This window comes from Betta splendens, chromosome 22, assembly GCF_900634795.4.
Source record: "Betta splendens chromosome 22, fBetSpl5.4, whole genome shotgun sequence".
NCBI classification, from domain to species: domain Eukaryota; kingdom Metazoa; phylum Chordata; class Actinopteri; order Anabantiformes; family Osphronemidae; genus Betta; species Betta splendens.
The window spans coordinates 8,142,557-8,154,972 of NC_040900.2; the positions used below are offsets into that span (position 1 = coordinate 8,142,557).

General features: G+C 51.5%; 1 protein-coding gene across 3 annotated transcripts; it reads left to right on the forward strand.

Annotated features, from left to right (window-relative positions):
- Positions 1 to 310: 310 nt before the first annotated feature.
- grm1b (glutamate receptor, metabotropic 1b) lies at positions 311 to 11,989 on the forward strand. 3 transcript variants are annotated; one of them, XM_029139324.3, is made up of 11 exons: positions 311 to 691; positions 1,315 to 2,120; positions 2,609 to 2,858; positions 4,673 to 4,908; positions 5,164 to 5,178; positions 5,684 to 5,695; positions 6,879 to 7,125; positions 7,209 to 7,377; positions 7,460 to 7,586; positions 8,563 to 9,490; positions 9,862 to 10,107. In XM_029139324.3, the coding sequence occupies exons 2-11, from the start codon at positions 1,385 to 1,387 to the stop codon at positions 9,968 to 9,970; spliced, it is 2,829 nt and encodes a 942-aa protein (XP_028995157.1). In that variant the 5' UTR covers positions 311 to 691; positions 1,315 to 1,384; the 3' UTR covers positions 9,971 to 10,107. The 3 variants fall into 3 exon arrangements, with proteins under 3 accessions (XP_028995157.1, XP_028995155.1, XP_028995156.1); XM_029139322.3 differs by having other exon boundaries at positions 312 to 691; positions 9,827 to 11,989; XM_029139323.3 differs by lacking the exons at positions 5,164 to 5,178; positions 5,684 to 5,695 and having other exon boundaries at positions 313 to 691; positions 9,827 to 11,989.
- Positions 11,990 to 12,416: the final 427 nt, after the last annotated feature.

The window sequence follows — 12,416 nt, forward strand, 5'->3', positions numbered from 1 at the left end:
TATTACACCTTTATTATTAATAATGTATGTAGGCAGCACACTTTGTATATTATAATGTTAATTTACAGTGTTGCTTATTTATTTAATTATCGACATCTATGTGGGCCGTCGTTACTATTTTCGATTTTATTTGAACATAACGCAGACGCAGTACTCGGTGGAAGCCACACGGTGGCAGCAGATTATGATCTTTTTATTGCTGCAGCTGCAAATCCATCACATTTGTCTATGACAGTAAAGACGTCGCAGGACAAATTCAAGAAGTTTTGTCCTATGAGAGGATGAACAGCGTTCTGCTTGGTGGAGAGTTATTTGTATTAGCGCGGTCGTTGGGGTCATAAATTGCTCATAAATTCGTCATAAATTTAGGTTCAGACTCCCTCACATGTTTCTCAGTCAATGCTATTTATCATACGACGGTCCGAACCATTAGTCTCGACGCGTCTGAACCGTGGTTTCAAATCAGGGACACTGCAGTAAGTGTGACCCGCTTTCAAGATGCAGTGAGGAAGAGGAGAAGAAGGGGGCACCTCGCGTTCAGCGCAGAGAGGGACAGAGAGACACTCACACGGGGAGAGAGAGAGAGAGAGTCAGTCAGTCCCACCGTGTGCTACAGGCAGAGCCGAGCGAGTCGAGTCTGGCTGCTTCAGACGAGACGCAGCCCCCGCGACGTCCCCAGCCGCTGCCGCAGGTACGTAAAGTCATCGGACGGCATCCCAAAACTGCTCGAAAATCCGCTCCGGGGGCGACAGTTCGGCGTCAGACCGTAGTTGGGCTGCGTGTGCATGTGGGTGGCGATGCTGAAAGCGTTGTCCTGTGAATGACACCGCGCGGCCGTGCAGCTGGAGACAGCTGTTCAGACGGATCGGACTCAGGCGGCGGTTTGGTTGAAAAGTTGAAAAAGCGCGAATCAGCTGAGACCCCACGGAGGCAGCTGTCCATGGTGCTGAAACTCAACCCGTTTGTCTCGCGTCAATTCTACAGGTTCAGCTTTTAAGCAAACAAAGTAGAGAGATTGGTGTCTCCTGTTTTACTTCAGGCTCACTTTAATCCTATGAGGCCACTGCTTTAAGTGTGATCTGACGGAGAAGCAGGGATTTATTTAGTCAGTCTGACGTTTAACACTTTGGAGAAGAACAGTGTCGTTTGAAGTAGATCCTCCATCTTGTGAGGCATCATATACAAACTAGATTTGCAATGCAAATGATTCAGTTTTTGCAACTGTCTCCTATAATTCAGACGCCGCCTAAATAAGTACATTAAGTTTCAACACGTGTTCTAACAGGAAAATGATGCTTGTCGCTTCGCACACAGGGTGATGAGACTGAGGGAAAAGCAGAAGAGGATCGATGGACCTCCACAATGAGCTGGTGGACATGATTCTATGTTCAGCACCGGCGGCACAATGTCGAATATGATTTGCCTGACTGCCATAAGCGTTTTGTACCTGCCCGTTTTGGTCTTCGAGGCATTTGTGTCGTCCAAGGGCAAGTACGAGAGGTCGGCGGTGCCGAGCTCCGCCTCCCGCCTCGTGGCCAGGATGGACGGGGACATCATCATCGGAGCCCTCTTCTCCGTCCACCACCAGCCCTCGGCGGAGAAGGTGGCGGAGAGGAAGTGCGGGGAGGTCCGCGAGCAGTACGGCATCCAGAGGGTGGAGGCCATGTTCCACACCCTGGATCGGATTAACGCGGACATGAACCTGTTGCCCAACATCACCCTGGGCTGCGAGATCCGGGACTCGTGCTGGCACTCCTCCGTGGCCCTGGAGCAGAGCATCGAGTTCATACGGGACTCGCTCATCTCCATCCGGGAGGACGGCAACGGCGCCCGGTGGTGCATCGAGGGCTCAGCCTCCAGCCAGCCGCCACCGACCAAGAAGCCCATCGCGGGCGTCATCGGGCCCGGCTCCAGCTCGGTGGCGATTCAGGTCCAAAACCTCCTGCAGCTCTTCAACATCCCACAAATCGCATACTCGGCGACCAGCATCGACCTCAGCGACAAGACCTTGTTCAAGTACTTCCTCCGGGTCGTGCCCTCAGACACGCTCCAAGCCAGAGCCCTGCTGGACATCGTCAAACGGTACAACTGGACCTACGTGTCTGCTGTTCACACGGAGGGTAAGACATAAAAACAAGAAACCTATGCAGCTGAGATCACAGCTCCACTTATATGACCCAAAAAAACACAACTCTGCCATTAATTCTACTTTTACAAGGTTCTACTTTCTCAGTTTTTATTTAAAATGACTGATCAGAACCACCTCGACTCTCCACACCCCAGACTTTTATACTTATATAGACCGTTCCTGCTACTGTTGAATAAATAAATAAATAAATACAGAGAATGATGTGCTGCAAAACAATTATACGATTCCTAAAGCATTTACAATTAAACCCAGATTAATGGAGCTTCCTCCCACGCGAACCAGACATGATTCGCATACCTGAAGGAGCCGCGTGGGAGGGAACGCGGGACCTGAGCGAAACGAGCTGATAAAAACCCAATCAGAACCGAGGCAGTGGCTGTGGTTTGTCGCAATAACCAGGTCGCTCTGGCCCCTAAAACGAATGACTGCTTCCTCACAGCTTCTCTCGTCTCGTCTCAGGCAACTACGGCGAGAGCGGCATGGAGGTGTTCAAGGAGCTGGCGTCGCAGGAGGGCCTCTGCGTCGCCCACTCCGACAAGATCTACAGCAACGCCGGCGAGAAGCACTTCGACCGGCTGCTCCGGAAGCTGCGCGAGCGCCTGCCCAAGGCCCGCGTGGTGGTGTGCTTCTGCGAGGGCATGACGGTGCGCGGGCTGCTCATGGCCATGAGGCGCCTCGGAGTGGCCGGGGAGTTCCTGCTAATTGGCAGGTTCGTTAGAGCCCGTCTGTCGTTCTGTCTCTTTGTTCCTAGATAAAACGCACGCAAGCTCGAAGGTCGTGAGATTCAATTGACTGTTGCTTTATTATCGCATTCATTGCTGTGTCAAACCTCACATAGAAATGCAGACCTTCCTATATTCAGCGTGTCTCAGTATGGAGGGGTCGGCATTAAGTTCATGCGGAGCTGAAATATTGTGGGAGAAGAGTCGGTCTGAAAGCAGGAGACGCTTTGAGTCAGTGATGAATAATGCATCCACGCAGCGAGCGTTCCCGCTCCCTGTCAGATCACAGGCGGGATGGGCTAATATGGGACAGCACCTCCAGCGTAAGCTGAGGAGCGACCAACATCAAAGCCGGTCCCATCGGCAGAAGCAGACGCTTCGTCTTCACCTGCAGTCCTGAGGCAGAGGCACCTGGAACCAGGCTGAGATGAACGCTCGCTGTGGAGGATTCACTGAGACCGTTGGGCCGCGTTATCCACAAAGGAGAGAAGGAGTCAGACCGGCTCCCTTCAAGTCCAACCGCCAACAAATGAGCTGATGTAAAGGCTCAGCGTGTGCTCCGTGTGTGTGTGTGTGTGTCTTTTCTGGGTCAAGGAGACGACTGAAAGGAAGAACCCGTTCACAAACAGCCCGCGGTGCTGGTCATCAGCCATCCATCTCCTCCTGTGAGGGGGGTCAGCGGGGGGTCGGCGGCCGCAGAGGCCGCACGTCTCCCGAGCGTCTCCCGAGCGTATGTTCAAGCGAAAGCGTCCGATGGCTTTGGAAGTGGCGATGAAAGGACATCAGCGTTGTGATCCTGTGCCTCGCAGGAGCGCTGCCAGACGTTTGGCTCATAAACACCGTTCACTGTCACTCTGCTGCCGCACAAACCGACGGTTCTGGTCCAATCACTCCTCTTTGCCCTGAACGACTGGGTTCATAGTAAATGAGTGCTGTCCCTCTGTACAGTAGGCGCTTGTGTTGACGTCAGAGCTGTGGGTTTTTGGCGCTCTCGTTGCCGGATGGGTGCGTGTGTGTGTGTGTGTGTGTGTGTGGGTGTGTGTGTGTGGGTGATGCTGAGAAGCAGATGGTCAGGTACCGTTGATGCTGACACTCTCTGGGCGTCTGTTACTTCACTCTCCAGGCGTCAGCCAAGCCAGCGGACCCATTTGGGCCGGTATTTGGTCCCGGCGACGCTTCATCCTGTGGGTTTCAATTAAATACTATGACGAGGCTCAGACTGAGCAAAGCGCCAGGAGCCGTCCCTGAGAGCTTTCTTCTGCAGTCTGGTCCTGACGTCCTGAAAGCCTGTGTGATGTTTCCACGTTTGCTGGTCTTTATTAGGACTGAACGCATGACGCAGGCTTCCTAATGGACTTGACGCGGCGGTTAAAGTTTAATGCTACTGAGATTTCTGACTCTTTAAACTCAAGCGTGTCTGTTTATGCAGAAAAGAAACCTTTTCTTTGAGTCGGGCCCTCGTGGAGCCGCTCTTAAAGCCCAGTCATTATTGGAGTGACGCTGATGAAGCGCTGCTTTCTCATATTTTGTTACTGAACTGAGATCCGAAGCGCTGAACAAAAGGGTGTTCAAAACAAAATGTGATGGCGGGAGCAGATTGTCTGCTGCAGTAATGATCCCAGAGTTCTCGCCGCTGGACTTGTGATTTTATTTCGAGTGCAGGGAAACAGAAGGGAGAAGCTGCGAAAGCCCTGAAGGACACTTAGACGAGTCACAATTTTATCCCGCGCTCGTCACGTCAGCGGCGCCGCTGTTGTCGCTCAGTGACGGTCCAGCTGACGGCAGCCGCTCTGCTCCGCAGTGACGGCTGGGCCGACCGCGTGGAGGTGGTGGAGGGCTACGAGCAGGAGGCCGTGGGCGGCATCACCGTCAAGCTGCACTCCGAGGAGGTCTCGTCCTTCGACGACTACTTCCTGAAGCTCCGGCTCAGCACCAACGCGCGCAACCCGTGGTTCCCCGAGTTCTGGCAGCACCGCTTCCAGTGCCGCCTGCCCGGACACCCGCAGGAGAACAGCCACTACGCACGCAACTGCTCAGGTACCCCCCCCCCCCCCCCTTCTGACATCACCTGCATTCTTTTGGTCCGTTTTCCCCCTTTTTTACGGCTTCCTACACGTCAGCTGGTCTTGAAGTGCCGTGATGTGTTCAATGCCCAGAGGACAAAGCCCAAAGACCCCTGTGAGCTGGAGCACGTCCTTTAATTATGGATTAGATGCCAGAGGGTTGAATTCTCCCGACGCCGACTCGCTAACGCATATCTTTCGTATTGTTCATTTCTGTGCCACTTTACAGAGGATGATGCTCTAGGTAAATGCAACCCTTTTCTTTTAGAAAGGAACAGAGTAAATGCATAAGCTTGACCTCTTGGTTTCTTGAAACAGTGCTCGACAAGCACGTTTCTCTACATGTCCACGTCACGCTTACACTTATTTTTGTTTTCAACTACATTCTCCTATATATTTACGTTTTCAGTCTTGGGTTAAGTAAAGAAATATGAGGCTGCAGCCCCAAAAACATTTGTAAGCAAAGTGAATGCGTGTGGATAAACGTAAATATAAAAACGATGCATGCTGTAAAATACAAACACGTTCTTTTTTTTTTCTCAACTCAGATTCCTCTGTTTTTCCTCTGGTTTTTGCCATCGCTCCTCCGTTTCTGCACTGACCTGAACCGTTTTCCTTTGCAGCAAACATACATGCAGAGCCTCTCCTCAGTAGTGATAGAGAATAAACAGAGCAAGAGTTATTGTTTTCTGTCCTGTCACTTTTATTGTGTTTGATCTTATTTATCATTTTCTACTTTGTTGGTGTAGAACTCCAGGACGGTGAGTGACTCCCTTTGAACGGACCTTTTTCGCTCCTCGCTAGGCAAATTCACATAGAGGCCGACTGACATTAACGTCTGCTCATAATAATTAATAATAGAAACACGCTTACAATTAATCTCAGTTGACCTCTGATGTAAGAAGCTATTGGGGTGTTTTTGACGCTCTAGTGAGAGTCCAGCCTTTGGTTCTTCCCTGATCTCACTTTGTGCTCTCACACTCTTTGGCCTCGAGACGGTGAAACAGCCCAATAACGTTTGAGTGAGGTGGTCGCTGGCTGATCCGGCTTAGGCTGCATGAAGCCACTCCAACGATAAGGCCACTCTGAAAAGAGCCGAGGACGCGTCCCGCCCCCCCCGGCCCGCATGCTGACGCCCTCGCATCGCCGGCCGCCGAGGATCTCGCCGCACGGCGGGCGAGACCGGCGCCGGCACCGAGAACCTGTTAAACTAGGTCATCGCCAGCATCACTCGCCCAGCTGCTACTCGAATTAATTTACTGTCTGTGTGTTTGTTTGCATAGTCAGCCATTAATGGTCATTACTCACAATAAAACACATAATAAAAGGGTTTCGATTCAAACCCTCCTCTGGGGTCTGGTAACCAGTGCTGTTCTCCAAGGGAAGCTATGAACCACGGATCGTATGTTCACTGTTTGAATGCATGGTGCAGCTCTGACTCAACACAGATGAACTTGACCCCCCCACCCCCCACCCCCCAACCCCCTCCAGACGCTTCCCCTGCTTCTAGCTTGCATTACACTGAACTGATAGGGTGTGCTGGGAACATCACGCCGCGCTCCTCGCCTGGCGCTGGTCTGAAAACAGTGCGACCGGGGGGCCGGCTGACGGAAACGCGCGGGGAGTGTGGGTTTTCTCGCTCTTGCTTCGCGGGGACGCGGTGTCAGCGGCACAGCGCTTCAGACAGACTCTAATTGAATCCTGCAGACAGGGAGCGTCTTGCCGTGGGAAGAAATGAAGCCGAGTCTAGAGTCACTAAAGAAAGAAGCACGTAGCTTCTACTCAGACAGGATTCATTGGATTCATATCTGTGAGCACCCTATCACTCCTTTGTAATATCTTATATCACGCTAGGTCTACCTGCACCGTGCTCCTGACACGTACCATGACTTACTGTCCTTTCTCTACACACATGAATCCTTACTCTTCTCTCCTGCGCGGCAGGTTATGAAAGCCTGGAGGACAACTATGTTCAGGACAGTAAGATGGGCTTCGTGATCAACGCCATCTATGCCATGGCCCACGGTCTGCACGACATGCACACCCACCTGTGCCCGGGCCACGTGGGGCTCTGTGACGCCATGAAGCCCGTTGACGGGAGCCACTTGCTGGACTTCCTGCTCAAGACGTCCTTCATGGGTGTTTCTGGAGAGGACATATGGTTCGATGAGAACGGGGACTCACCTGGGAGGTGATGCTCTTCACATGGATGCCACTGTGTGCAGCTTGATGAATGCTACATTCGTCCTGTAACGTTTTCCTCTCCGACATCAGGTATGAGATCATGAACTTCCAGCAAGTGGAGCCCGGCGCGTACGACTACATCAACATTGGCTCCTGGCATGAAGGCATGCTGAGCCTGGACGACGACATGACGCAGATGAACCGCAGCGACATGGTCCGGTCCGTGTGCAGCGAGCCCTGCTCCAAAGGGGAGATCAAGGTGAGGGACGCAGGCCTCAGCTCAACGGTAGCGCCGTCTCCTACGACCTGACGGGGCCGCCTCTGCCCCCTCTGTCCTCCAGGTGATCAGGAAGGGGGAGGTGAGCTGCTGCTGGATCTGCACGGCCTGCAAAGACAACGAGTACGTGCAGGACGAGTTCACGTGCAAGGCGTGCGACCTGGGCTGGTGGCCCGACAACGAGCTGGAGGGTGAGCTCTGCTAACTCTGATCTGCTCGGTAGTACTTGTACGTTGCACCCGGGCAGAGGCACAAATACTCATCTGAGTAGAACTGAACATTCGGCTGTTCCCCCTTTTCTTTTTAAATTTACTTGTCACAGGCTGAGGCCCTGTTGCATGAGGGATGCTAAAAGCTAACAGCTAATGCTAACGGAGATAAGCGGTTCTCTGGTCTCGTCAGACCCTCCATAAAAAGTTTAGTTCGTCAAAGCTTCGGCTGCGCCTCCCGCCACCTGTGCTCGGTACAGTTTGCCCTGCTAAGATTTTTCTGCAGAGCCATTTCATGGAACCTGTTCCGTCCTATTTCCATTGCTTTCCCATGACACCCAGGAGTCATTCATCATCTTCAGCGTTTCACCCGACAGCAGCCCTACTTCACTCACCGCTCCTCTGGCCCACTTTCGGAGGCCCGCTGCGCTATTCGAACGCGGAGCTCTTTCGTAAACGCATCATCCTTCCTTCGCGCCGTTTCATTTTTTCCCCCTCGACGCGGGACAGTTGGACACACGCAGAAACTAGAAAACGATTCTAACCCTGAATCTCGCACGGTTGTTTCAGAAATACATGGAAACGGTATAAAGCCGCTATTCAAAGTGTGTCCTCGACATGAAGCATGGAGCTGATCTCATTTGGATCCATGAAAGACGTAGTGGTTTACTTTGTCCTGCTGCTCCGGCCCCCTCTGCTGCTGGCTGCAGCCCAGCCTGGCCGTGCCTGAGCAGAAAGGGGTTTATTTATAGCTGAGCTAAAAACCTACTTCGAGTCTTACTGTATTTTCTCAGGCTGAAAGGTATTCGTTTGGAAAGTCTCCACACAATAAAGCCCCAAAAAATCTGAACCACGTTCGTGCAAACCTCGCTATGTAGCTACTGCGAATCTGAGACGAGGAACTCTTCATGAGATGCTTTCATCTCGTTGAATACTTATTTTCTACCCCTCTTTTCAGGCTGTGAGCCAATCCCCCTGTGCTACCTGGAGTGGAGCAATCCAGAGTCCATCATCCAGGTGGTCTTCTCCTGTCTGGGCATCCTGGTCACGTCCTTCGTAACCTTCATCTTCGTCTTGTACCGGGACACCCCTGTGGTCAAGTCCTCCAGCCGCGAGCTCTGCTACATCATCCTGGCCGGGATCTTCCTGGGCTACCTGTGCCCCTTCACCCTCATCGCCCGGCCCACGGTGGCCTCCTGCTACCTCCAGAGGCTCCTCGTGGGCCTCTCGGCGGCCATGTGCTATTCGGCGCTGGTCACCAAGACCAACCGCATCGCTCGCATCCTGGCGGGCAGCAAGAAGAAGATCTGCACCCGGAAACCGAGATTCATGAGCGCCTGGGCCCAGGTGGTCATCGCCTTCATCCTGATCAGCGCCCAGCTCACCTTGGAAATCACCCTCATCGTCATGGAGCCTCCTGAGCCCATTAAATCCTACCCCAGCATCCGAGAGGTCTTCCTGATCTGCAACACCAGCAATCTCGGCGTCGTGGCACCGCTGGGCTACAACGGCCTGCTCATCCTGAGCTGCACCTACTACGCCTTCAAGACGCGCAACGTGCCCGCCAACTTCAACGAGGCCAAGTACATCGCCTTCACCATGTACACCACCTGCATCATCTGGCTGGCCTTCGTGCCCATCTACTTCGGCTCCAACTACAAGATCATTACCACGTCCTTCTCCGTGAGCCTCAGCGTCACCGTGGCGCTGGGCTGCATGTTCACGCCCAAGATGTACATCATCATCGCCAAGCCGGAGCGCAACGTGCGCAGCGCCTTCACCACCTCGGACGCCGTGCGCATGCACGTGGGCGACGGCAAGGTCGCCTGCCGCAGCAACAGCCTGCTCAACATGTTCAAGAGGAAGAAGAACGCGGGGAACGGCAGGTGGGTGCGCCGAGCGCGTGAGTCCTGCTCCTGAGGCACCTCAGGGATGCTGGTTTTACCGTAATTACCTCTCAGAGGGCACCTGACGCCTAACTGTGCTCACTCTTATAGGATCACCTGTTGACGGATGTAGGTCAGTATCCAATTAGCACAGACGCTTCAACCTTTAATCTGTTATGACATAAAACAAGCATCTCTGTGTGCTAAGGGACCACGAACGCAGACATGCTAGAGTTTAACATTTAAATTCTATATCTCTATGAAGCACAAATGTTGATGTTGTCTCCACTGCTCTGGGCTCCTGTGAAGTAACAGTCGTCTTTATTTTGTTCATAGTTCTAATGGAAAGTCTGTGTCATGGTCTGAACCAGGTGCAAGACATCCTCCAAAAGGGGATCACATGTGGCACAGACTGTCAGTGCATGTGAAGAGACAGGAAGCAGGTTCCAATCAGATGGCTGTCATCAAACCCTTAACTAATACCTACCAAAACACAGCCCTGGACTTCTCAGACCTCAGCACTAAGACTTTGTACAACGTGGCCGAGGAGGACGAGAGTGAGCCCGTCGCCTACAACCCCCCGGCCACGCCGCCCATGATGGCGCTCGGGCAAATGCCCGCCTGCGCTCTGATAAAGGACGCGTGCCAGGAGGTGGTGGAGCTTTATTCCCCCGAGCACCTGCAGAACAGCAGCGTCATCCTTCAGCACGTCCTCATGGACCGCCTGCAGGACGAGGGCAAGCCCGGCCGCCGCCCGCCCCAGCCGGCGGCAGCCGCGAGCAGCGGCATGCCCGTGTACCACCAGGCCCACCTCATCCAGCAGGACCCGGTGCTGCCCATGCACCTCGACCCGTTCGACGAGGAGCCCGGCTCCCCGTCGGACGGGGAGGAGGTGGAGAACGAGCAGCTGGGCCTCCTCCAGGGTTACCTGTGCGGCAGCGCTCGAATCCGCGACGAGGACGAGCTGGTGGAGGCCAAGTTAGCCGTGGAGGAGCTGATGCCTCCGTCCCCCTTCCGGGACCGCGCTGGCCCGCCGGCGAGCCCCTTCCCCGACTCGCCGGTGTCCGAATCCATTCTGTGCGCGCCTCCGAACGTGACGTACGCCTCGGTGATCCTGAAAGACTCCAAGCAAAGCGCGTCAACTCTGTGAGAAGGAAAAAGGTCACTCGTTCTCACTCTACAGCCTCATAGCTTTTACATGATTAGGGTGAATTTAGACGTTGTTCACGATACTAAAAGAATTATGCTGATTATAATCATATATATTTCTATGCTAACATGACTTATAGTTAAATGTATGTACATTTGAGGGTTAGTGTCATACGTTTGATAAATATAGACGATATAATAAACAGATGAGTTTTGTTATTTTAAATGACCTTATGGTGAAAATAGTTTGTAGAGCAGCTCAGTTTGTTACACATTGTGCGTTTTGTGATTTATTGGAAAAAGCAGATGTTTAAAGGAACAGTTCGACATCTTGAGCAGCACCAGCTGTTTTCTCAAAGTGATTCACAGGCGATGAGGTCTGCTGGATGTCCAAGCGAATTAAAATGGAACCTTCTGAGAGTTTTTAACAGACAAACGTGATTTCCTGTAGGAACACATTTACACATCTGTGAAACCTCTGCTCGGTGCACTGCTTCCAGCAACGTTCTCAGACGGCGTCATCAATGTAGCAGACAACGTTCAAGTGCCATTTTCACTAAGATTTTTTTTGTACATTTGTCTAGAAATTGTAAAACATTCAAGTAGTTCCAGATTTGTATCTTTTATAACTAAATGTTTAAAATCATAGTTGTATAGGTTTGTTTAAGATACTGTAAACTGCATACATGTGTGCTGTGAATGAATGGATTGTGAGTCATATTTTGGTATTTGGATAATATCTAGCCATATTACAGTGACTGTGTGTGCTTACGTATAATGTGTGATTGGTTTTGTACACCGATCCGATTCCTAAGTATTATATAACTGCCTACCTAAACCATATAATGTGATGAAGCGCTACTGATGCTGTATTCTTCTGGATAAGCTACTTGCAGTCTGATGTAGACGTAGTACTTGTTAAAGGATATTTACTGTAGAGTGTCTGACGGGGACCCAACTGCTTGGACTAAAGTCATTATTTTTCCTGCTTAGTCTGTGGTTTCTTTTTTGCCAAAGACGAATGACTCTGGTTCAAAGGAAGGCGTTGAGACCAGGCCATGGAGGGGACGAGTGGCCGTAGATGTGAATGTAATTGGCCTCGACCAGAACTTTTGTGCAAATATCTGTGTTGTAACTCACAACTACTTGCTGTGGGCCTTATATCCTCCTATAATCTCCTTTTCCACAACCTGCTAATTACCATTGGAAAATCATTTGTAGGAACAAATGTTGTTGAAACATTATCTGTTGGTTTGAAATTGTAACAAGTGAAGCTGAAATATTTTTATTCCGGAAAAAAAAGCTGTTGTTACTCTTGTTCTATTACATTAAAGCAACCATCTGATTTCACACGATGATTCATTTGATACATGATAAACAAACAGGAGCGTCACTTTAAATGTGCCCCCTTTAAATTCAAAATCACTACCACACCTGTTCTGTAAAGCTGTTTCCTTCCCTCTGTTTTATTTGTCTGCATCTCCAGCCTTCACCACTACATAAAACCATCACAGCTAGAGGTCGGCCAAGGTCATTGGCCGACTGCACTAAACAGGGTTGAAACAAGTGGAATTCTGAACTCAGATCATGCTCTAAACCATATTCCTCCTCGCCACTTACAGAAATACATATTGATGAGGCTGCGGTCTTTCTTGTCAAACAAATGATGCCGTGTGACACCGACCTGCCAAACGAGGAGCTTGACTGGGACGGGATCAAAGTGAGCCAGGATCCCGGGGAGAGTTGGAGGCTGAGCTACCAAACAAGCTGCTGGTTA